Source organism: Trifolium pratense, linkage group LG2 (assembly GCF_020283565.1).
Source record: "Trifolium pratense cultivar HEN17-A07 linkage group LG2, ARS_RC_1.1, whole genome shotgun sequence".
Lineage (NCBI taxonomy): Eukaryota > Viridiplantae > Streptophyta > Magnoliopsida > Fabales > Fabaceae > Trifolium > Trifolium pratense.
In genome coordinates, this window is record NC_060060.1 from 42,074,411 (window position 1) to 42,097,964 (window position 23,554).

Below are 23,554 nucleotides of genomic sequence, written 5' to 3' on the forward strand. Positions count from 1 at the left end.
AGTGATTTAAAATGATAATAAAAAATGATAATCCAAACTTATAGATAACATTTTTAATTTTTTTTATTATTAAATTATTAAAGTAACCCTCCAAAATGGAAATAGAAGAGAAGAACGGATAAGAAGAGGAAGATTGCATATTTGTGAACTCAAACATTCAATCAAATGGGTTGTTTCAGTTTAACAACACACACTTTGCAATTTCACTCTCTTCTTGCATTCAGATCAAAACCGTTTCTCTCTTTGCAATTTCATCAAACATCTTCACCGCACAAACGCACCATTCCTAAACTTCGCGCTCAATCTCAAAATGGTACTCTTCTGTTACCTTCCGAAGAAAAGCCTGATGCTAGCAATTACGGAAGACAGTACTTCCCTCTCGCCGCTGTTGTCGGCCAAGTAATGCATCCTTTTCTTAGAGATTTGTTATAATTAGTTTCATATTTACTTAGCTAGTTACTAGTTAGTTAGTTAGTTAGTTAGTTAGTTATAAATAGTTGATAGTTGGTTATATTTGGCAGAATATACGGTTGCTATTGGATGACAGTGTAAAATTATTTCACATTACCAGTGTGTATACTATTTTCTCTAGTAACATGTTTACATACCATGGTGTGACTATTGGTTGTTATGCAGGATGCTATTAAAACGGCTCTTTTACTTGGGGCAACTGATCCTAGGATTGGAGGGATTGCTATATCAGGAAGACGAGGAACTGCCAAAACAATAATGGCACGTGGAATGCATGCAATACTGCCGCCTATTGAAGTAGTAGAAGGTTCCATATCCAATGCAGATCCGTCGTGCCCAGAAGAGTAAGGTCACTCACTTGTTTCTTCCTTTTTTGAGAAAAATGTTAACCAGTTTGGAGACCGAGAAATGAAATAACTTTACAAGTTTAACACGATGAGGAAAAACCTGATTACATAAGGTTGCATGTTGTCTTTTTATGTCATAAAAGTAGATAAGAGCTCAAGGGAGTGACAAATTGACATTAATCCCATGGATTGAATTTGTTCATACTTTTTCAATGGAGCATGATTTGTCATTCATAGTTGATGACGTAGTAATGCCGTTAATTAGTTTTCATTAAATAAGCACCTGTAAATTTGTGTGTCATTGTTTAGATATACATACTCAATCTAGTAGAAGTAGCGATAGTATATCCGTTGAAGTTATTGTGTTGCGTTCCTCTCTTTTTTTGCTGAAGAATTAATAAAGTGATTGCAGGCAACCCTGATTGACATCACATCTTTGTAATTGGGATGAAGCAATTTTTGTTGATCCCCTTTCTTATTTTTACATTCGGGAGTCTTTGTTTTAAAAGCTGTCTTAGATTCTTTTTGTTCCCTTATTTTATTCTCATTGATCAAGAGTTAACATTTGTAGGTGGGAAGACGGCCTTTCCAAACACCTTGAATATGATTCTGATGGAAATATTAAAACTCGTATCATCAAGTCTCCCTTTGTTCAGGTACTGTTCAAAGAATAAGCTTTCCATGTATGGCATTAAGTTCTATTCATCCAAGATTTATTCTGTTAATTAGTTGTGAAGATGTTCTGTTTCTATAAACCATCATTTATTTGCTTATGCTTCAGATTCCTCTTGGAGTCACAGAGGACAGACTTATTGGATCAGTTGATGTTGAGGAGTCTGTGAAGACAGGCACAACTGTTTTCCAGCCAGGCCTACTTGCTGAAGCTCATAGAGGTGTTTTATATGTTGATGAAATTAATCTTTTGGATGAGGGTATCAGTAATTTGCTCCTTAATGTATTGACTGATGGAGTAAATATTGTTGAAAGAGAGGGAATCAGCTTTAGGCACCCCTGCAGGCCCCTTCTGATTGCTACCTATAACCCTGATGAGGGTTCTGTTCGTGAACATCTGCTAGATCGCATTGCAATTAATTTGAGGTACTGCTGTAATCCACAATGTTATCCCTTCAGGATTCTTTGTTTATTTTCCTCCCTTTACAAGAGAGGTCCTAGATCTAGTGTGGCGATGAGGCAAGTAAGCTACAAAGTTTCATGAAATTAGGAAACATTTCAGTGTCAAATGCTACGTAAGCATCATTCAGAGTTCATTAGAAATGTCATGAAGCCATTATTATTAAAAAGACACCGAAACTCTCCTCAAGTGATGATTTTTTTTCCACTTTTCCTCTGTCTCCATTTCCTGCTCCCATTTCTTCCATATTTGGCATCTCTCTCTCTCTCTCTCTCTCTCTCTCTCTGTGTGTGTGTGTGTGTGTGTATCTGTAACAACAGCTAGTTCACTGCCATTTTTTACTTTTAGCATTTACAATTTGGCATCTGACATGGTAAGAAAAACCGATTGAAAAACTTTTTAAGTTGTCATATTTCTATTAACTCATAAAAAATTATTGAAGGGTTAAAAAAAACTGACCTAATACTTGGTTAATTAGACTAGTTATCAAAATTTGATAATGTCTCTTATTTCTAATTAGACACCCCTCTGCAGTGCAGATCTTCCAATGAGTTTCGACGACCGTGTTGCAGCTGTTGGAATTGCGACAGAATTTCAGGATAACTGTGGCCAAGTATTTAAAGAGGTTGATGAAGATACAGACAATGCAAAGACACAGGTATGCCTAGGAGGGTAATAGAAATCATATCGGTCCTGGTTGTGGTCTCTAACTAACTGTTATAACAGTCGCATTAACTTGAACTGGCCCTGGTTTTCACAAAAGAAACTAACCAAAGTTCTATTCCCCTCTTCTCATCCTTATTCCGCCTAAAAACACCTTTTTAACCTAGGTTCTGCTAAAAAGAAAACAAAGAGTAAAGAAGAGTAGCCTGAATCCTAGGCTATGCACGTACTAAGCAAAATTACTTAGACTACACAGTTACAACCACCGTATGATTAGCCAGTATGGTTGTAACTGTAATGCATAGTTTCACATGCATAATGTCATTTCCACAACATAAATGAGGGTTAAGATAGATGGCGAGGACCTACGAGATTTTATTCATCTTAGAATTTTGGGTTGGGCCTAACTCAACATTACAAAATCAGCTCGTAAGGTGAGGATTGCCCCTACTTATATACATATCTTCAGGTCATCTCTTATCCAATGTGGTACACTTAACACCCCCCCCCCCCCCCCCCCCCCCCCCCCCCTCATGCCCAACACTATTGTGTTGGGTGCGTGGATATAAATGGTGGCTGTCCCAATAGCAGAAACCTGATAGCAGTGGCCCAACGGATGTTGAACCAAGCTCTGATACCATCTTAGAATTTTGGGTTGGGCCTAACTCAACCTTAAAAAATCAGCTTGTAAGGTGGGGATTGCCCCCATTTATGAACATATCTTCTGGCCATCTCTCATCTAACATGAGACTCTTAACAATTCAAATCTGGGATTTTTTGGGCCAAGTCCCAAAGCAAACAATGCAGTTGAGTACCCTAGTTGAGACTTTTAAACCTTGCGACCATTACTAATTTTACAATATCTATTTGGCTTGGTATCTGCTTTTTTATTTCCTTTTGTCTATTTTATTTTGGTGTTTTGTTATATAGTTAGATGGAACTTCTGAGCTGACAGCTTTTGTTCCAATTTAAGCTTTGCTCTGTGGATTGACAACAGTGCTATGACATGATATTTATGAAATGCAGATCATCTTGGCTAGAGAGTATCTCAAGGATGTTACTATTAGCAAAGAACAATTAAAATACTTGGTTATCGAAGCTTTACGAGGTGGCGTCCAGGTAAATTCTCTTTAACAAGTCCTATGATTCAGTGGAAGTTTTTTATATGGTAAATCTGATGTACACTACAAATATCCATTGATTGTGAATTTTGGTCAATTCTTTTTGTTCCTTATAGGAACCAATTTTTCTACTGTCTAATGAAGTAAATCATCGAACCAATGTCTCATTCTTCTGTTAAATGAAAATAAATACATTCTTCAAAGTTTATATTATATTAAAAGTAGCTATTTTATGAAGTTTCAAATTCAAACCAACCAAGTGAATACAGTGAGGACGGAGTATTCTTCCACTAGACTGGGGTCAGCTACATGCTTGAGAATTCAGATGATGTCATAATTCCTGATCATGTATTAACTTCAAAGATAGATGTTTAAATCCAAATCTCTTTTTGCTTGAGAGGGCATCTAAATCTCTCTTAATGGTTTGATGTATAGTTTTTCTTGATCTCTCTCTACCTCTAACTATTAGATTATCCCTCATCTAGCACAAATCAATCAAGTGAGTGGGACGATAAAACATTGCCTCAATAAAAATAAAAAAATTGACAAAACATTGCCTCAATAATTGATCATTCTATTTCTATATTTTCTTATCTACTAACCATGTTTAGGAGATTATGCGTGCAATATAAATTTTGGAAACACGAGAAATATAGTCTATAATTGAGGCCAAAGAAGGGTTATAGTTTTAAAGGAAATATCCTGGATTCTCTCGTACCGGTCACTTTATTGAGGTCATTAAATGTCATACCTTTTTATTCCATAACAAGGTGTTAGAACTGGCATCTATATTCAAATAAAATAAGAACAGAAATTGTAGGATAAATCCTCTGCAGAATGGCCTTAAAACAGAGGATATATATTTACTATTGCAATCACACACCAGAGCATAAAGGAAAGTCTAGAGAAACAAGGATAGTAAAGTTAACAAGCATTTCAAAATTCAGAGTTTCGTCTCTTCCTCCCAATCCTTAATCTAAATAAGCGAATAACCCCCCTCTCTATAACTTCCCTATTTTTTTGACAGTAACTTCCCTATTTATTGCCATTCTTAAAAAGACATAACTGCATAAATACCTACTTAAGAGACCGCTCTAACCTGCCTGGTTCTCCTATGATATTTATTAATGACACGTGGTCTAACACAAGGCTCTTCTTTCTCTCAAACTGTTATTATATGATTTAGTATTTATCATGAGTATATTTGATGTCATCATATTTTTCACAGTGCATAGTGACAAATAGGAATAACTATGCGCTATAAAAGAGAGTAGAGGATTCAATGCAATGTATAATTTTAAATTTGACTAGGCGATACCATGGAAGAATTTAAGCAAAAGTTTGAAAATTGAAACATAGTGACATGAAATTTGGGTGGTTTGATAATTTGGAATAGTTGTAATGAACTGCAGGGACACAGAGCTGAGCTATATGCTGCTCGTGTTGCTAAGTGCTTAGCTGCTTTGGAGGGACGTGAAAAGGTGTATGTGGATGACCTTAAAAAAGCCGTAAGCTTTCTTTGAAATTTAAATACTGGCTCTACAGTTGTTATAGTCTCTGATATGGATGCAACTGGATTAGGGACCATAACAGTCTCCTCCTAGGAACATGACTACTAAGCGTCAATAGTTTAAGTATGGAGGTTTCTCTGTACCTTTCCTATTACCCATGAACAATCAGTGGCACTATTTAACTTGTGTCCCATACATTTAAAATATAAATTTGACTAGTTACTTTAATTTGTTTTGATTAAATGTGATGTAGCTCAATATTTGCCGCTAATTGTTTATAGTGCTGCTGATAGCCTCTTAAAAAGGAAGGGTGACAAAATAATTTTCTTGAATTATACATCCAAAGATTCATATTTTGATTTTGCTATTATAGTGCAAATTACAACATCTTTGACTAGTTGGACAACAATTTGATCCTTAATTGTCTATATTATGATGAAGGATAGCAAATTTACATTCTTTGACTTAATTTAAAGATTTTTTCTTTATTTTAGGAGGAGAATGAAATGCTGAAGTTTTGGGTTTTATCCTTGTTTAGCTCTACCTCTATGTGTCTCTCCGTGTGCCCGTGTGTGTGTTGTATGAGAATCACTGTTGAATGTTATGATCAAACTTGATCTTGGTTAGGCCCTTTATATGTATTTATGCTCAAGAATTTGGATTAAGTACAAGTGGAGTAAAATTAGTACAAACTCAGTTACTCAGCCCAATAACACTCATTATGTAGTTGTCATTACTACTTTCTGAAATCAAAGAGTCCATCTGATAAAGTATTTGTCGTATATTTTGTAATACAGGTAGAATTGGTCATTCTGCCCCGGTCAATCGTTACTGATATTCCACCTGAGCAACAAAATCAGCCGCCTCCACCTCCACCACCTCCACAAAACCAAGAATCTAACGAAGAACAGAACGAAGAAGAAGAACAGGAAGAAGAAGAAGAAGAAGAGGTTTAGTTAAATTATCTTTCAAAATTTTAAATAAAAATGTTGCTTATTCACAGGAGAATATTAACCATGTCAAGTACAGTGGGTTTCCTATCTTTTGAAATGAATGTTTATGTATGGACTTGTTTATGTGTTTTACTGAAAAATGAATAGGAATGTTCAGTAATATTGTCTTTCTGAACAATCCACCTCATTGTACATTTGTACCTGTATAATTTGAATATTGTCTTTCTGAACAGGATGATGACAAGGATGAAGAGAAGGAGGAACAGCAAGACCAATTACCTGAAGAATTTATCTTTGATGCTGAAGGGGGCTTGGTGGATGAAAAACTTCTCTTCTTCGCCCAACAAGCACAGAGACGCCGTGGGAAGGCTGGAAGGGCCAAAAATGTCATATTTTCGGAGGACAGAGGCCGATACATCAAGCCAATGCTTCCAAAGGTACTCCTCACCCCTTTTGTTTGTTCCACAAGTAAAAGATAAAACATCAAATATATTTAGCTGGTTTGCAGTTTATGGTTTTTTCTTGGAACTTTGGTGAGCGTCAGTCGGGTATATAATCAAATGATTTGATTAGTTCATATCAACTTGCATTTTATGTCACAGTATTTTAACTGACCAGATTTATAATGTCTGCATTAAGAAATTATCTTTGATAATCAAGACTGTTTTACTATCATTACAAGCTTGTGTTGTATATGTTCTTCCCCACTAAATGAAGCTACTGTTTGCAGGGTCCTGTAAAGAGATTAGCAGTTGATGCAACCCTTAGAGCTGCTGCACCTTATCAAAAGTTGCGAAGGGAAAAGGACACCGAAAACCGTAGAAAAGTATTTGTTGAGAAAACTGACATGAGGGCAAAGAGGATGGCACGTAAAGCAGGAGCATTGGTACTTATCTCAGTTCAGAACTTGCATTTCCAGTAACTAATAATAATAATAATAATAATACCTAAAATAAAACTATTTTACTATATAACCTCCAATCTTCCCTGATCTTAATCCTATCTATTCTAAAATATTCTCAACTTTCCTCAGTGTCCTCTTAATCTTCTCTTATAATCTCTGCCCTCATCCATCATCGCTTTCATTTTTCAAAACTTTTAAGGCTGCATAAGTGTTAATATTTTTGCTCAAAATTCTGTTTGACTAATTTTGCATGAAAAACCTTTATCTTACTAAGCTAGTATGGAATATAATATAAATCTCCAGTTTGCTCTAATGATACTTAGTACAGAAATATTGATATGTTTGTCAATAAGCTTTTATACTATTTTCTTAAAAATAATTTTAATTGTTGTAGGTGATATTTGTGGTTGATGCCAGTGGAAGCATGGCATTGAACAGGATGCAAAATGCAAAAGGTGCAGCCCTTAAGCTTCTGGCAGAAAGCTATACAAGCAGGGATCAGGTTCGTATGCGACGCATTTTTTAACATTCAATGTGAGTTTCTTTGTAATTTAATGGTTAATGAAAATGAGGCTTTATATCATGCCAGAAATTACATGTGCCATCCACCATGTGGGTTTTGTATAAGAATGATTAGACAGAACTTGAAAGAAAAAAAAAATCATTATTCAAATACAGCAGACATACCTACCTAAGAAGAATTGTTACTTTGTCGCCCACTCGCCTGAGAACTCAACCAGTTTATAAATTGTGACTATTCTTCTGGTTAAATAGGTATCTATAATTCCATTTCGTGGAGATTCAGCTGAAGTTCTCCTGCCACCTTCTAGATCGATTGCAATGGCAAGGAAACGTCTTGAAAGGCTGCCATGTGGTGGAGGGTCGCCCCTTGCTCATGGTCTTACCACGGTATGCAGATCTTTAACATCTCATGTTTAGTATAGTAATATATATAAAATTTAAAACAAACACAAGTTTTACTTACATCAAATTTAGAAAACTATGGACTGCTATTTATGTTATTCTGAGCCTGTTTTTAATATTTTAAATGATGATTTCGAACTATTGACATGTTTTAAAGAATTATCATTACCACTTATTTGCAAATGACAATGACCATAAACTTAAAGCAGTAAAGAAATGGACAATGTCGGTTTATATCTTTTCATATATTGTATTTTCTGATTTCTGATTAAGAAATGTTGATTTTCTTTTGCTGAATCTTCGTAAGCTTATTCTTCTTCATGAAAATGTCTAGGCTGTTAGGGTTGGATTAAATGCAGAGAAAAGTGGCGATGTTGGACGTATAATGATTGTTGCAATCACTGATGGTCGAGCCAACATATCATTGAAAAGGTCAAATGACCCTGAAGCTGCTGCCGCTTCTGATGCCCCTAAACCTACATCGCAAGAATTGAAGGTACAGCTAAGCTTTGTAATTAGACACATTAGGACGTCCAAATGAGATGAACCATCTTCTTAGACCTTAGTAACCAAAAAAATGATAATCTAAACCTTCAAGTTTAGTTTCATGTATGGTGGGGAGATACTTGTGGGTGGAAGCCATATTTATATTGAATTCAAGACAAGTAATACCTTTAGTATACAGTTAACATCATTCCTTTAAGGTTCCAGTACCTATTTCTACCACTTTGAGAGGTTTGTCAAAAGTCAACATGTTAGATGCCACATATTTTGTTGCTTTCTTAATCTCCTTTTCTTGAGGGAAATGATCGTGTTATTTTTCATCTTTAATTTTCTTTTTGAATAAGCATTACTTTCATTTGATAGTCTTCCTAAATCTGCATAACTTTGAAGGATTTTACATATTCCATGTTCAGTTCCAATTTATCTCAGTCTGAACTAACTATTGACTTTGTTTTAATGAAGGATGAAATTCTTGAGGTGGCTGCGAAGATATATAAAGCAGGCATGTCTCTTCTTGTCATTGACACTGAAAACAAATTTGTCTCAACAGGTTTCGCCAAGGAAATTGCTAGAGTTGCTCAAGGTTTGTGTAATGCTATTTTACTGAATACATGTATTTAGTTCTGAAATAGCAGAAAATTATGTTCTTAACAAAACTTATGCTGCAGGAAAGTATTATTATTTGCCAAATGCTTCGGATGCTGTTGTCTCGATGGCAACAAGGGAAGCTCTATCAGCTTTGAAGAGTTCATGAAACTGAATGAGAACCATCCAACCTTGACCCCCTCTCCCAATTTTGTACAATGTTATTGTAAATTGTACAACTATAAATGTCTGGTGCGAAGAAATCATATTCTAATCGCAAGTTCCATTATTTCTTTTTATAATCAGATTGTGTTCTTAGTTTCCGAGTTTTAATTGCTGCAAGTATAGATTTCTCATACTTGTAGACTCCTTAAAGTCACAGTCACAAAATGTGAGTAGGGTTGAGTAATCTGGATAAGTTTATAGGTTTAAATCCTATTGTAATTATGGAGTAAAAAGCATTGTTATCCCCCTCAAAAAAGCTTCCTAGAAATAAGATTCCAAAAATGTGTATACTGAATGCAAACTTGCAAAGAGTAAACCCTTTATGTATTTTACTTTATTTTTTATTTTGGTATTAACTCTCTCTGCTTCTCACTTTCTCAGTGGACTCTGATAATTCAGAGTTTAATGATAATGATTCGTTATAAAGGAAGTTCGTTAACCATTTAAATCCAATGTCTTGACTGCAAACCCTTTCTTTAGTTTTCCACATAAGTGTAACATTTGATCACGATAATATGAGGGTTGGGCGAACTGAAGTTTAACCAAAGAATTTGTTTGAGGATAATCAATCTCCTTGTCAGGTGTCACAAACACAACCAACCACCAATATAATATAATGTGGTGCATATAATTTTTGTTGTGAGTTTACGGAATAGTAATATAATTACAAGTTACGTATTTATTTTTTGTTATTTTAATAAAACTAACATCAATTAAGTTAATATCTCAATAGTAAAAATGAGGATGATCATTACTTTATTTTTTATACAGAAGATAATTATTAACTTATCCCTTCAAACAACGACATACATTGTTAGAATTTTTTTTTTTATAAATACATTGTTAGAATATTAAATACTTTTAAGTACTGGTCTACAATGTACCGCTCGTAAAGGTGATTCATATAAGAATTTACCTAAAAATTCATCTTATTATTACCTGAGTTGATATATTGTTGCGTTTTTTTAAAAAAAGAAAGCTGTAAACTATTTGATATTTGCTGAAAATGTGTAAAAATAGTTTACGCTCGACATATATTTTTTGTTTTTACCACCAATATTCGGTCCACTGGACCGTCTAATTTAGTTCGGCGGTCATTCTTACATCAAGTGGTTACGTCGATAATATATAATAATATGAACAATTTATTTATTTATTTTTACAGTAACAATTTATATATTTTTAAACTAAACTATGAACAAATTTTTATTTACAAAGAAGAAACTTTTTTTTTTACTTAAGAAATTGTTGTATATGTACTTTAAAAACTACATAATATATGAACTTTTTTTGGACGATATTTTTATGAACTCTAAAAAAAAAAGAGAATAATATCTTTATTTAAAAAAAAAATAACAGAGAGAAAATAATATTTTAAATTTAATAGACTTCCTTTTTTTGACAGAATTTAATAAACTGTCAAATTGAGGTTTACTAGCCGTTGTAGCTTTTGGGTTCTCAACGTTCGAATTCTTTGAACCCACTCACTAACACTATATATTTTCAACGTTGTTTCATCATAACATCACTCATATCTCTGATTTCAATTTCAATTTCAATTTCAATTTCAATAAACCCTAACCCTAATCAAAAATCAATCACTCTTTCTCTTTCAATGGCTAACATTAACGTTCACGTTGAAACTGGTCAAGACAACATTGCTCCCTCAATGCAACCTCTCGCTCCTCCTAAATCTGTTGACTCTCAATCTGTTCTCAGAAGGTTTTATTTCTTTTCTTTCTCTTTCAATTGGAAAAAAAAAATGGATTTTTAGGGTTTTTGCTTTTCGTTTTGATTAATTGAACATCCTATCACTTACTCTACAAGAAAATAAGAAATGGGTATTGATGGGTTTTTGGTTAATTGAATTACAATTAGGGTTTTGTTTTTCTTTTTAATTGATCTTTGTTTGAAATATTTCTAGGGTTTTCTGTTTGTTTCTCCTAATCTAGCTGACTCATTTTCTTGTTTTGTTTTTTGGGTTGTTTCAATTTGCAGGTTGCAGTCTGAATTGATGGCTTTGATGGTAAGAAATTGGATCTCTCTTTCACTTTCTATGAATTTGGCCTCTTTTAGTATTCCAATGCAATGAAATTTGAGCACTTAAGCAATTGATTAGTTTGTATGGGATCATTTGGAAAAAAAGTGATTAATTCAATAATCTGTGTTTTTGTGTAAAATTTGGCAGATGAGTGATCATTTGGCGAAAAAGTGATTTATTTATTCAATAATCTGTTTTATCATTTGGAAAAAACTGATTCATTCAATAATCCATTATTTTGTGTGGGATTTGTAGATGAGTGGCGATTCCGGTATATCCGCTTTTCCTGAAGAGGATAATATTTTGTGCTGGAAAGGAACAATCACAGGAAGTAAAGACACTGTTTTTGAGGGAACAGAATACAAGTTATCGCTTATCTTTCCCAATGAATATCCTTTTAAGGCCCCAAAGGTCAAATTTGACACCACATGCTTCCACCCTAATGTAGATATGCATGGCAATATTTGCTTGGATATTCTTCAGGTAATCAATGTCATTAGCATGATTTGATTTTATGTCTTTGTTGTATCATATTTTATGATGATGTTTTGTAATGATTATAAATTAATTATAATGATTAATCTTTGTTTTATAGGATAAATGGTCATCTGCTTATGATGTTAGAACGATTCTTCTATCAATTCAAAGCCTGTTAGGAGGTAATTTTGAGAACTCACACTTTTATGTTGTTTAATCATTGTTCTTCCCTGTTTGTTAATTACCTTTTACTTTCGTAATTTAGAGCCAAACATTAGCTCGCCGCTTAATCAACAAGCCGCACAGCTTTGGAACAATCAAGAAGGTAAATAAACATTATTTAATTGATCATTAGTAGAGGATTTTTAAATATATTTATCTTCTGCAAGATGAAATAATTTTGCTATGTTTTACTTGTACAGAATACAGGAAGATGGTGGAGAAGTTATACAAATTTCCTGCTGCTTAATTTTGATCTCAGTGTTCACTGATTTCACTATGGAGAATGTCTTGCTGTGATCTGCTTAGTAATAGAGGGGTTGAATTTTTCAAGCCTGGTCCATTGGACCTTTTCTTTTCTATTTTCAAATGGAGATTTTGAATTTTCTATACATGATTGATTGTATTTGTATTCTCTCGTTTGTTTACAAATTAGTTAAAAATGAAGTATTTGTCGTAGATTATTTTGTTCATTAAGCTTTGGGGGGATACTTTGTACAAGATTATCAGATTCATCAATCAAATTTGTTTTGCTTTTATTCTACTTTTTACTACTTTGTACTCATTTATTTACATCAGAATTCTACATAGAAAAATATGTCAATAACTATCCCTCAAATATACGTTTTGAAAGGATTTGACACTTAGCATGTCAATGCTACCGAAATGTGGATGGCTTTAATCTATATTCCTATGTATCAACAAATCATTATTAATTAATCATCATTTTAAAGGATGGTTGGACAAATCAACATTTCAAGTGAATCAAAGCATCATTTTCAGTTGCTTATAAAAAAAAAAAAAAAATCAACGCTTGGTTCTCCACCATTAGTTGGGATGGAAACTTTTGCAGTCATAGTATGTTTGATTTTCAATTTTTAATTTGGTTGTAAAAAAATGACAAAGATAAGTTAACTTAAAGAGAATCTTTATACCTTGTGTTTCACACATTTGAGGAGAAATACAGTAAAGAAGTTTTGTTGTACAAGGAGTTTAAATAAGTGTTTCATTACCAAAAAAACAGAAACACAGCAATTGGGATTATTGACAACATTACATCAAGTTAACAAACTACATCATCACCTTGCAACATCACTACCTCAATTAACAGATTTCATTCATGATAATTATGACTGCGCGTCTGCGCTACCAATCTCACCAAAAACTTTGTTGACAGGTTTGTACACAACGGTTCCATTGAAGCATTTTATCAAAAATCTAACGAGCACCATGAGGTACAACAACAGGTTAAAATAAAACATGAACCAATTACTACTTCAATCACTTTCAAACGTGCAATGTCAATGAAAACATTAAAATTAGAAATAAAGGAATTGGAGGCTTTTTGGTAATGACAGGTTGATAAATGAATGACAAAGCGATTGGTGTAATGAATTTTTCTATGCTACAAGTTCCTATTCTTATATTAACTTTTCTGTCACTTTCCCATACCCAATACATGGAAAGGAACTGAAATATGTTTTTTCCCTAACCTCTAGCAACTGTGCACAAACTTTCTACAGAAACTAGTGCCAACTGCCAAGCCATTGTAAACAGTCTCGCAGGCAAAGGACACTACAACAAGGGGATGATGAGAGTGATGACTAGGTCAGAAGGTGAGGACCGATATGATGATAATGTTTAAAAGCCATTTAAAAGTCATACTGCATCAGTTCAATTCTTTATTAATATATCTTACGTATTTGAAACCCTTGACGACAATGGACCAACATAACTTGCTTATCAACTCTAGAATTAGCCTTCATTGCATGAATACCACGGAGATTCTAAAAGATTTGAAAGTAATAAACTAAATGGCATTTGTGCGTAGTATTGTTCTGCATATGAATTTCTTGTTCGAATTGTGAGAACTGGATTACATTTAAAGGACTTGCTAAATCTAAACTTGATGCAAGTAAAAATACGTCAATGTATTAATTTTGCGACAACAACAAGCATACAGACTGTCTGGAAGACTCATCCTTTATGTGATGTTAACTGCCTAAGATTGTACTTGGAGAGTTCCTTGTACTTCTCAATGACCCCGATCAAGCACACAGTCTGCCAAACAAACATGATGCATTAGTTAGTTCTATGTCAAACTGATACAAACTATAGTAAATAACATGTGATGGCGAGAACACTAAACCACTGTGGAAGTGTCGATTCCAGAAAAGGTTTAACAAAATGAAGTTCAGGGTTATACATGCTCTTATAAGTTATAGTAAATTATACATTATAAAGCGAAAACTGAATTACTGAGTAGGTAAAAGCAAACACCTAAATGGTATGCCCTTTGTAAAAAAAAAAAGTGACGAAAAGACAATAACTACCCATGCAAGTAAATGTAGCAGTCAATTTAAAAAGACAAATAAATGAACGGAAATAATCTAGCACAGCAAGAAACAAATTCAAAAAATTGCTGCTGCTTGGGGGAAAATAAATGGCGTGATGGGTATAACATATGTGCACGGAACATAGTTTAAACTGAAATTCAGCCTTTCTTACCCTGGCAATTTCTACTATTATGGTTTTATCAGGATTGCTGAGATCAACTTTATGAGGTGCAGGAATCGACTTTGCCACAGCATCAATTATTTCCATCCGGTCAACACCAGTATTTGCCCGGGCCTCATACAGCACAGCAAACTGCACACACAAAAATACTAGTCAAGCTACAGACAAAAGGATCAAGTCATAGACACGGGCATGAACTTTGTCAACAATATATGTTTCTTGTAGGGAAAATAAGATTATAAATGAGCAAATCTACATTAACGAAATAAGTTTCCCATATATATAAGGCAATTAGGCTCCTTTTCTTATGCAGCCCACTGCTGCAAACATATCCATGTTGGTCACAAACTAGACTATGAGTGGATATAAGAATTGGAATATAGGTTTTAGAGTTACCATTTCAATTGTGATAATTCACTCACAGCCCTTAAATTGTTTAAATTATTACATGCACAAATTTTGAATTCAAACATATTTTCATTTTTTAGGTGTATGAAGTATGAACTAGATGTTACGAAAAAGAATGTTTCATATTGCTGCATAGTCAAAATTTTAATAGATATTCTGATTTTTTAATAGTAATGGTGGCAAGTTAAGGTGAAGGCAATAAAGTCAATATGGTGGTGGCAAAATGGTAGGTGTGGAGAGTGGGGACTCTTGAGAGGAAATATAAGTGGTGCTGATGGTGGCAAGAGTGGACACAGGTGATGGCATGGTGGTAATGCTAATTGTAGTGATTAAAAGTGGAAATACTGAACCTAAACAGCTACATGCAGAATTGAGAACTGTGAAAGGCCCTATTGTGTTGTTTTCAAATAATGAATAATTGAATTCTAGTTCTAATAGTCATCATAAACATTCATATTTACAATTTCGTGGTCCAATTTACTAATTTCAAATTTGAATCAAGAAGCAATGAAGCATCAATGCAGCCTAGGTTCATTCATAAAACATCTATATATATATATATATATATATATATATATATATAACATGTATTCTTGAATGCATTGACAACAAGTTACCTAATGGAGCATTCAATGAAAGACACATTTAGGTACAGTTTCAATAACTTCTACAATAGTAAAGCTACCTTCCAAGAGTGCTCACGTCCTTTGCAAGCTAACGTGTCTCGTTGTGTGTAGAAGTTGGTGCAATAGGAGAAAAAATAATCAAATACAAGTGGAGCTAAACTGATGCAGAGTATTTACCTTTTGTGGATTTTGAGTTTCCACGGGAAAGTTCTGCTCCACAAGAGGTATGATTGCTTTTGAAATTTCCTCCTTTGAAGCATAACACGAGACTTCGATTGGCAGAATTCTCAAGATAAACCTAGAAGTAGCCAACACTGTATCAACGTTTCTTCTTCTGTGCATGCTTGTTCATCTTAGGTTAGAATAGAAACTAAAGTTTACCTGGACATGTGTTTCCTAGTCGATGCTGCTGATGTTACTATCCGGGTAACAATATCCTTGGGGCTTTTGTCTCCATCTTTCTTCCGCATTTGAACAAATACCACACCATTACAGCCTGATTCAAGCTTGGCAAAGCGTTTCTGTGTAAAAAACAATGGAGAAAAAAGACAGACTCTTAGCAAAACACTATTCGCAAATGAAAAGGAAATGTGAAAAACTCCTTAGGCAGACGTCAGCCCAGTGCCCCAAAGTTATACCCCAATGCACAAGGAACTGAAGAATCAAGTATATTGTCTTCCAACAAAACAAAATTTACAACAAAACAAAACAAAATTTACAAAGTATAAAAAACATAAGATATGTGAGTTAAAGAAATTTCTGATAGAAACAGAATGGAACAATATACAGAATGGAAGTCTCGTCAAATCACCTTACTCTTGTCTCTCAGTTCTACGAGTTCGTCTTCAATTAACTTATCAATGGACTTCTCTTCCACTTTCTTTTCACCCAAATCACTTGTTGGCACATTTGTTTTGCAGCACTGTTTCACAGCTGGTAGCTCATCAGCTGTCTCTTTTGTGGTCTTAGGACTGTCAACGTCTCCTTTATCATCATTAGCTTTATCCCCAGCCTGAGCATGCAGATCATCAATTTTATGATTATCTGTTTTTTCACCTGTTTCATTATCATGGCTGGTATTGTCGGTATTGCAAACATCCAGTTTAGGCTTTTTGTCCTCCTTTTCCTCAACTCCTTCAGGCACCTGCTCCTTCTCCTCTTCCTCCTCCTCCTCATCATCATCATCACTACTGGAAGAGTCAGAATCTGCAAACGTAATTTTTTTATATAAAGGCCTATTGGATAACTCTTTAGCACTTGGATGGTCCCCATCAATTAGCTCTTCATAAAACTGCAAGACAAATTGAAACAATGGCACGATATCAATTTGCAGAGGACAAAAATCATCTCAATAATGATAGAAACAAAACAATAAAGGATCAAAAAAGCAATACACATTAATGAAAATTGCACTTGTATTGTATAAATTAAGAAATTGACATAAAAAAGAATTACATGGTATCTTATTAAAGTGAAGTTCATGTGAATTGATGGAGGCCAGAAATGTAGATATAGGAATAATGTGTTTATTGATTGGTAATTGAGTTAGAGCTCTTACTATAGAAAAATGAAAGATAAATTGTAGAAAGGAAATGATCCCAATACATCTAGAGCTAAGCTCCTCAAAGAAAGAAAACACTCTTTCTTTGCTTAACCATTTAATGGTTCGAACTATAATCTTCCATACCCACTACAATTCAACCACCTCACCATGTGTACTACTAAGGTGTAACATACTTCCCAACTAAGCACCATAGCCCGCATTTTATTTACCATATATCCTCACCAATACTCTTTACTCTATCATGAATATTCAAAGATATATTTTCCATAATATTTGTTGTATAAAGCTCGTCTCTAAATTTATTTTCACCCCTATATTTAAGTTAATTCCAAACTAACGCAAAAAGTACCCAGAACCAACTCTCAAGATCTCTTTATGCCGTAAGCAGATTGCCTGCAGTGTATTCAAAGTTTCAAATGCTTTAGGTCATTGGTGTTTTGTTTTAGTCCTGCAAAATATGTTCATGTTGAAATTGGTCCCTCTAATATTCATTTTAGTCCTTATTTTGAGAAACTAAAATCAAATATTCTACATATTAAAATAATAAATTTTAATATGAATCAATTTCGCAGGGACTAAAACAAAACAGCAAGGACCTAACGCAAAAAATTGTATATTTATAAGAACTAAAAAAAAAAATTACAGGGTTTAAAACCAAAACCCTTGATATTTGCATAAACCTTTTGCATATTTAAACCTACATATATATTTATGATGATTTTTCTATAAGTAAAGAATCATGAACTTATTTTAAATGAATCCAAACTGAATCTAACCGTAGTATGATAAATTTCAACATTAATAATTGGAAACGAAAAAAAAGAAGAATAAATTAAAATTATCAAATTGATCGTTGAAAATGAGAAAAAGGAACGATAATATAATACAGAATCGAGAATATTGAGAGCTTCACGAGAGGCTTGATGTTCTCTTCCACCATCGCAAGTGATGAAAAACCCTTGAACACCAGGGTGCAATGGATACGAACCCTTTTTCACTGGTTTCTGCAAAAAATAACGGAAAAATAGTATTAAGAAAACAAAACGAATTGAATTAATTGAAAAAAGAAAAACAGGTAACGGAGCAGAGACGGACGTTGTGAGGAAGATAGCGTTTTCTCTTCTTTCCACCGGCGGCGGCGGCAGCATCGGGAGCCATTACAACAACACCAAGTAAGTAAGTAACCGACGACTACTCAATAGTGATTAGTGAGTGGGTTGGTTATAGTTTATGCTACTAATCGATTTTATTTGGGGCAACTTCTAACATCCACATGTGCACATCACAGGTGCACGTGCACGCCGCACAAATTATCTTTTTCATTATATCGAATACGAATTTTATAAAATACTGTTGGATTGAAAGTTTATACTATATAGATTATCCATAAAAAAATTGGTAACTCTCTTGTACATTTTAAAGGTGAATATGTATAGTATTCCGAGTTTGAATCCGGACTCCTGCACATATATAGTGTGATGTTCCTACTAACCGAGTTAAACTTAGCAGGACAAAACAAATTTTGTTTTAGTACTTATCTTTTTTCTTTCTTTTTTTTTATAAAAAAAGGAAAAAAAAACAGTTTTTTTTTATTTATTAAATAATTGATTAATGTATTTATTTTGGATCGAGTAGCCTGATAGCTATAATTTATAAAAACAGTTAATTTTATTTATTTATTTAATTTTGTAAAGATAATTTATTTATTTTGGATCAAGTAACCTAATAACTAGAATTTCATCGTTGAAGATAAATAAATTGAAGTACCGGGGGTTCGAACCTCGGTCCTTATAATAATATGCAATGTCCCTGTCAATCAACTTAAATTTTTTTAAATAATTCGTTTTACTCTTTTTTTTTTCAACAAGGTTTTAAAAAAAGTATTAACTACTTAAATTCAATTATTAAACATATATGGACACTCATAGAGCTATACATTAGTAGTTAAGATGAATGTTAGGGTCATAAGAGTTTCATACTTATCTAAGTAGTTTGCACACATGTTAACTTCCCATAGAGAGTAACATCATGTTTGTTCAGGTAAATTTACAAAAGAAAGAAATAAGAAATAGAGAGATAGCAAAGAAATTGACTATTTCTATAGTTTGGATGAGGAGAGAAATATAATGGTTAGTAACTGTCAAAAACAAATCTCTCCATATTAGGAGAGATTTGTGTGTTAAGAAATGAAATAAACAATTTTACAACAATACTCTCATTCAACTAGTTTATTTTCTTGTAAAAAAGGGTAAATTTATTATTTTCCCATTTTTATTAACTTTTCTCTTCTCACTTTTCTATTCATTCAAACTAGGGCCGTCTCCGACAATTTGGAGGCCCGAGACTAATAATAAAATGGATCCCCAAAAAAAAAAGAATTTTTTTATAAAATGAACATTATATATTTAAATTGTAAATAACATTAAAAAATAGTTATTATAAGATGGGATGAGTAGCTAAATTGATTGTAATATTTTTTTTTTGTTACAAGAGAGAACAACCGATTGTAATATATTAACAACTAACGATTTCCCATTAAAAAAAATAGTCATTGTATTTATTATGAATGAATTGACCTCAAATAAATCAAATGCTACTTGGTTCAGTGGTGATTAGCGCTGAACTTGGTAGGGAGGACCGCAGTTTGATCCGCAACTGCATTTGGGAGGGGACTGAAACCACTTGATGACAGAACTCGCCCCGAACTCTGAACTGCTAGGACCCCCTTTCCCTAGAAACCAGAGGATGAAAACCCAAAAAAAAATTTAACCTCAAATAAAATAAAAGTCACAAAATAAAAAAAATGTCACAGGTGGGATTTGAACCCACCACCTCCTCAAACTCTCAAACATTTGGACAGTCACCGACCACTAAGTAAATAGGCAATTCATGATCTTTACTTAAAGCAACAATTTAAATTATGAGCTTGAAAAAAATTTGATGCCCCATATTTTGGAGGCCCTGGGCCGGAGGCTGGTTGTCTTTGCTCAAAATCGGGCCTCATCCAAACTATATAAAAAATTTATCCAATTCCTCTTATTTCTCTCTTCACTATCTCATTGACATTCAAGCATAGTGTAAGTGAGAGATCAATCACAAATCATATGAACTCTCAAATTTGAGCCACAATGTAATGATGAAAATTGACATCCAAACATAGTGTAAGTGAGAGATCAATCACAAATCATATGAACTCTCAAATTTGAGCCACAATGTAATGATGAAAGTGCTGCGAAGTATCCACAATAAGGTCCAAGGCCACTTTAGAATAAGATTCTAAAACAACATCCAAATAACCAAGTTGTCAAGCAAAAGTCAAACCTTTGTAAAAAAAACTAAAGTCAAACCATGAAAAAAAATTAGTAACACACAACAAGCATTGTTCGTTGGAAAAATAGGAATAGATGCAACAATAGTATGGTCATTTATCGCCTCACATTCATAGAGCGGGGAGTTATTGTGCTGACAAATTAGTTTGTTTATCATGGCCACAATCTCCTTGTAGGGTTTTATGGTGGAATTTTTGCATAGTTTCATTAAGGAAGAATTGAATTTTGGCGTTCCTATAGTGGACTATATTACTTTGTGTAACCATTTTATCTAGTTTACTTATTCAGCAGGTGATTCTCGAGTACGACGGTCTTTTCTGCAGCTTATTTGGCTTGCTTGTATTTGGATTATTTGGACGAAAAGAAATCATAGATTATTCAGCGGTTCAACATGTACTCATCACCAATTGTTGGATAAGATCAAGTTGTTTTCATATAGGTGGTTGAAGACGACGAGCGTGAATTTAGTCTCCAACTACCATAGCTGGTGGTATAATCCGTTACTTTTCTTTGAACATTATATGGTTTTTTCCTTGATTCTTTGTAAATACTTGTAGTAGATCTCGGTACACCTTGTGCAGGGGAGACTATTCTATTAATATATACCTCATTTTAGTTTTTTCAAAAAAAAGGAAGAATTGAATTTTTTTTTTAAGATGGATTTGGATTGTGTTTTTCATAATTTTCAGTGTCTATTTTAGATAAATTTTGGCCACTCGTCTTTTGTCAAATAAACATAATGATGTTTTTCATGTTCTTAGAGTATATTTGGATGGTTCTGTAAAAATAAAAAATAAAAAGTATATTTGAATGAGAAAATGTTTTGAGGTAAAGTAATTTTTTTAGGGAATTTAATTTTTCTATTTAAATTTCTTTGTTTGGATAATTAATTTGGAGAAATTTTAAAATGAAGAGAATTTTGTATAAGTTAAATTTAAGAAATTTTAAATGACACATAAAAGCTGTGAATTTGAAAAGAAAAAAAAAATATCCTGTATATATTTCAAAATTTTCAAATTAACCCATATATTTTTAAAAAAATTGCAAATTCACATATTCAACGTCGCTAAAAACGTAAAGGGTGAATATGCGAACAAACTCACAACACCAAAGTTAATAGCCTACAACAGCAAAAAGCCTACAAATAATATGATAAAATCAAAGTGATAAGAATATTCATGCCTCCATATATGCAACGTTAATGCTCATATCATTGGTTAAATATGTAATTGACTGAAGTCGATCTTTCAATGAGAATCAAACGAACGCCGCATAAGACGACGAACAACACAAAGCCATTTACTTAGATGATAACATCATGAAAAAACTTGATCGATGTGGAAACCACTTATTTAGATTAAAAGAAGAAAAAAAATAAAAGATACAGTAAGTTGGTTCTTATTATAAACCAAAATATGACCTAACATCACGTCTCTCAGATGAACGAAGGAAGTAGAAAGAGAACTTAGAGGGAGGGAGAATTTCTCTCTCTAAGAAAAATTGGGGCTTGCTTTTACAATTAGGGTGACTCATTAAAATTTTGGCAAATAAGTATTGAAATAAAGTAATAAAGTTAAAGAGAATGTTATTACTAACATAACACCTTTGATGGTAAAAAAGGCAAGCTAGTTAGCATATAGAAAAAAAAAAATTAAGCAAAAGTGATGATTCAAATAAGGTAAACAAAGACATTTCAACTATGTTGGTGCCTTGATTTATCTTAAAAAGCGAGTCATCACACAATTATTATTAAAGAGAAAAAAGGAATACAAAACTTGGGGGGACTAAACCAAAACCCAAGTCGGAGCTAAACAAATTAAAACTGCCTCATTAAAAACCTTACCTGTAAAACCCAAACGGAAAAAATCAGGTGAAGGGAAAAAGAGTGCAGCTAATGAAGAAATGATGATCAAATTTGGTGGTTATTTGGTATATTGAGATTGTTATTTTCCAATAGAAAATAATTGTTACGAGCAGCACCAAATGAAGGAACTTGCAGCTGATTATTGTTGAGTGCAGTTTGAATAGCCCAAGCAGAGTTGTTGATCATCCCAAATGGATTTCCATAGCTTGTAGGTGCAACAAGATGAGGCCATCTAATTCCATAATAAAACGGTGTCCACCCTGCAGCAGTAAGGGGATATTGATGATGATAACGAGGATTTGAGCATGGACACAAATGAGGACCAAGTCCAAAAGTTCCCATTTGAATTTCTCTGTCCATTCTTAAAAGCACCCTTTCACGCCTATGGGCGTTTTGGTGTCCTCCCAAGGCTTGAGGATTTGAAAACATCTTATTGCAAAACTTACATGGGTATTTTCTCTGCTCCTCATGGATCTTAAGGGATTTGGATGAAGATTCCCCTCCTCTTTCAGCTCTTATACTCAAAGACAACGACAGATGTGAATCAACACCTAATCTTTCCTCCATCTTGCGCTTTTGCTTTCTGTTCTCTCCAGTAACACCATCACCAAAATGTAGTGTTTCAGACATTATTAATTTTATTGTTTTGCAACTCTACAGATGATTGATTGTTATGTGAGTTTGAAGGATATTTATGAACAGAATATTCGATATATTTTATTATCCATTAAAGGAATACGTTCGGAATACCAAAATAAACAAGGGTAATTCATTCCAAATGCATGAACTTAGCTTAAAATTATTAAATAATAATTTTTTATTATTATCACTATTACAGAAAATAATAAATCATTATTGTTATAATTAGTATTACGGAATATAATAATTCGTTTTCGTTATTATTATTACTGAATCATTGAATTGTCAAACTTTAGGATGCATGAACGTAATTTTTGTAATATAATATTGTATAGTCAAAATATTTTAAGCCAAATTAGAGGTCACTTGGGCCATGTTAGATGCGGCCCAATCTCATCTAGTCTCTAGAGATGAAGGGCCTAATTGAGATAAGCACATGGTGAGTCTCACACGGAAGCTACTGATACCTAACTAGGCGAGTGACACCTAACATGAGGGTACACGACCGAACAAAAAGTATGTCATGGAAA

At 33.5% G+C, this 23,554-nt stretch overlaps 4 protein-coding genes across 6 annotated transcripts; 2 read left to right on the forward strand and 2 right to left on the reverse strand.

Annotated features, from left to right (window-relative positions):
• The first annotated feature begins 49 nt into the window (after window positions 1–49).
• LOC123907745 (magnesium-chelatase subunit ChlD, chloroplastic) lies at window positions 50–9,417 on the forward strand. 3 transcript variants are annotated; one of them, XM_045958122.1, is made up of 15 exons: window positions 50–399; window positions 637–815; window positions 1,390–1,474; window positions 1,600–1,916; window positions 2,485–2,608; window positions 3,640–3,732; window positions 5,147–5,242; window positions 6,043–6,195; window positions 6,432–6,635; window positions 6,929–7,084; window positions 7,497–7,604; window positions 7,877–8,011; window positions 8,361–8,522; window positions 8,993–9,113; window positions 9,199–9,417. In XM_045958122.1, exons 1-15 carry the CDS (start codon window positions 166–168, stop codon window positions 9,282–9,284), a joined length of 2,253 nt encoding a protein of 750 aa, XP_045814078.1. In that variant the 5' UTR covers window positions 50–165; the 3' UTR covers window positions 9,285–9,417. The 3 variants fall into 3 exon arrangements, with proteins under 3 accessions (XP_045814078.1, XP_045814079.1, XP_045814080.1); XM_045958123.1 differs by having other exon boundaries at window positions 89–399; window positions 6,043–6,190; window positions 6,430–6,635; XM_045958124.1 differs by having other exon boundaries at window positions 89–399; window positions 6,043–6,187; window positions 6,430–6,635.
• A 1,452-nt stretch (window positions 9,418–10,869) lies between these two features.
• On the forward strand, window positions 10,870–12,621 carry LOC123908515 (ubiquitin-conjugating enzyme E2 20-like). Its single transcript, XM_045959170.1, has 6 exons — window positions 10,870–11,062; window positions 11,339–11,366; window positions 11,637–11,864; window positions 11,977–12,040; window positions 12,124–12,183; window positions 12,281–12,621. The coding sequence occupies exons 1-6, from the start codon at window positions 10,956–10,958 to the stop codon at window positions 12,325–12,327; spliced, it is 534 nt and encodes a 177-aa protein (XP_045815126.1). The 5' UTR covers window positions 10,870–10,955; the 3' UTR covers window positions 12,328–12,621.
• Window positions 12,622–13,872: 1,251 nt separating this feature from the next.
• LOC123908666 (THUMP domain-containing protein 1 homolog) lies at window positions 13,873–18,440 on the reverse strand. Its single transcript, XM_045959376.1, has 7 exons — window positions 18,288–18,440; window positions 18,080–18,196; window positions 16,440–16,919; window positions 16,010–16,149; window positions 15,806–15,926; window positions 14,586–14,726; window positions 13,873–14,138 (listed from the first exon to the last, which is right to left on the reverse strand). The coding sequence occupies exons 1-7, from the start codon at window positions 18,348–18,350 to the stop codon at window positions 14,055–14,057; spliced, it is 1,146 nt and encodes a 381-aa protein (XP_045815332.1). The 5' UTR covers window positions 18,351–18,440; the 3' UTR covers window positions 13,873–14,054.
• Window positions 18,441–22,430: 3,990 nt separating this feature from the next.
• Window positions 22,431–23,015, reverse strand: LOC123904722 (zinc finger protein GIS3-like). Its single transcript, XM_045954350.1, has one exon. The coding sequence runs from the start codon at window positions 23,013–23,015 to the stop codon at window positions 22,431–22,433; it is 585 nt and encodes a 194-aa protein (XP_045810306.1).
• Between the last annotated feature and the right edge of the window lie 539 nt (window positions 23,016–23,554).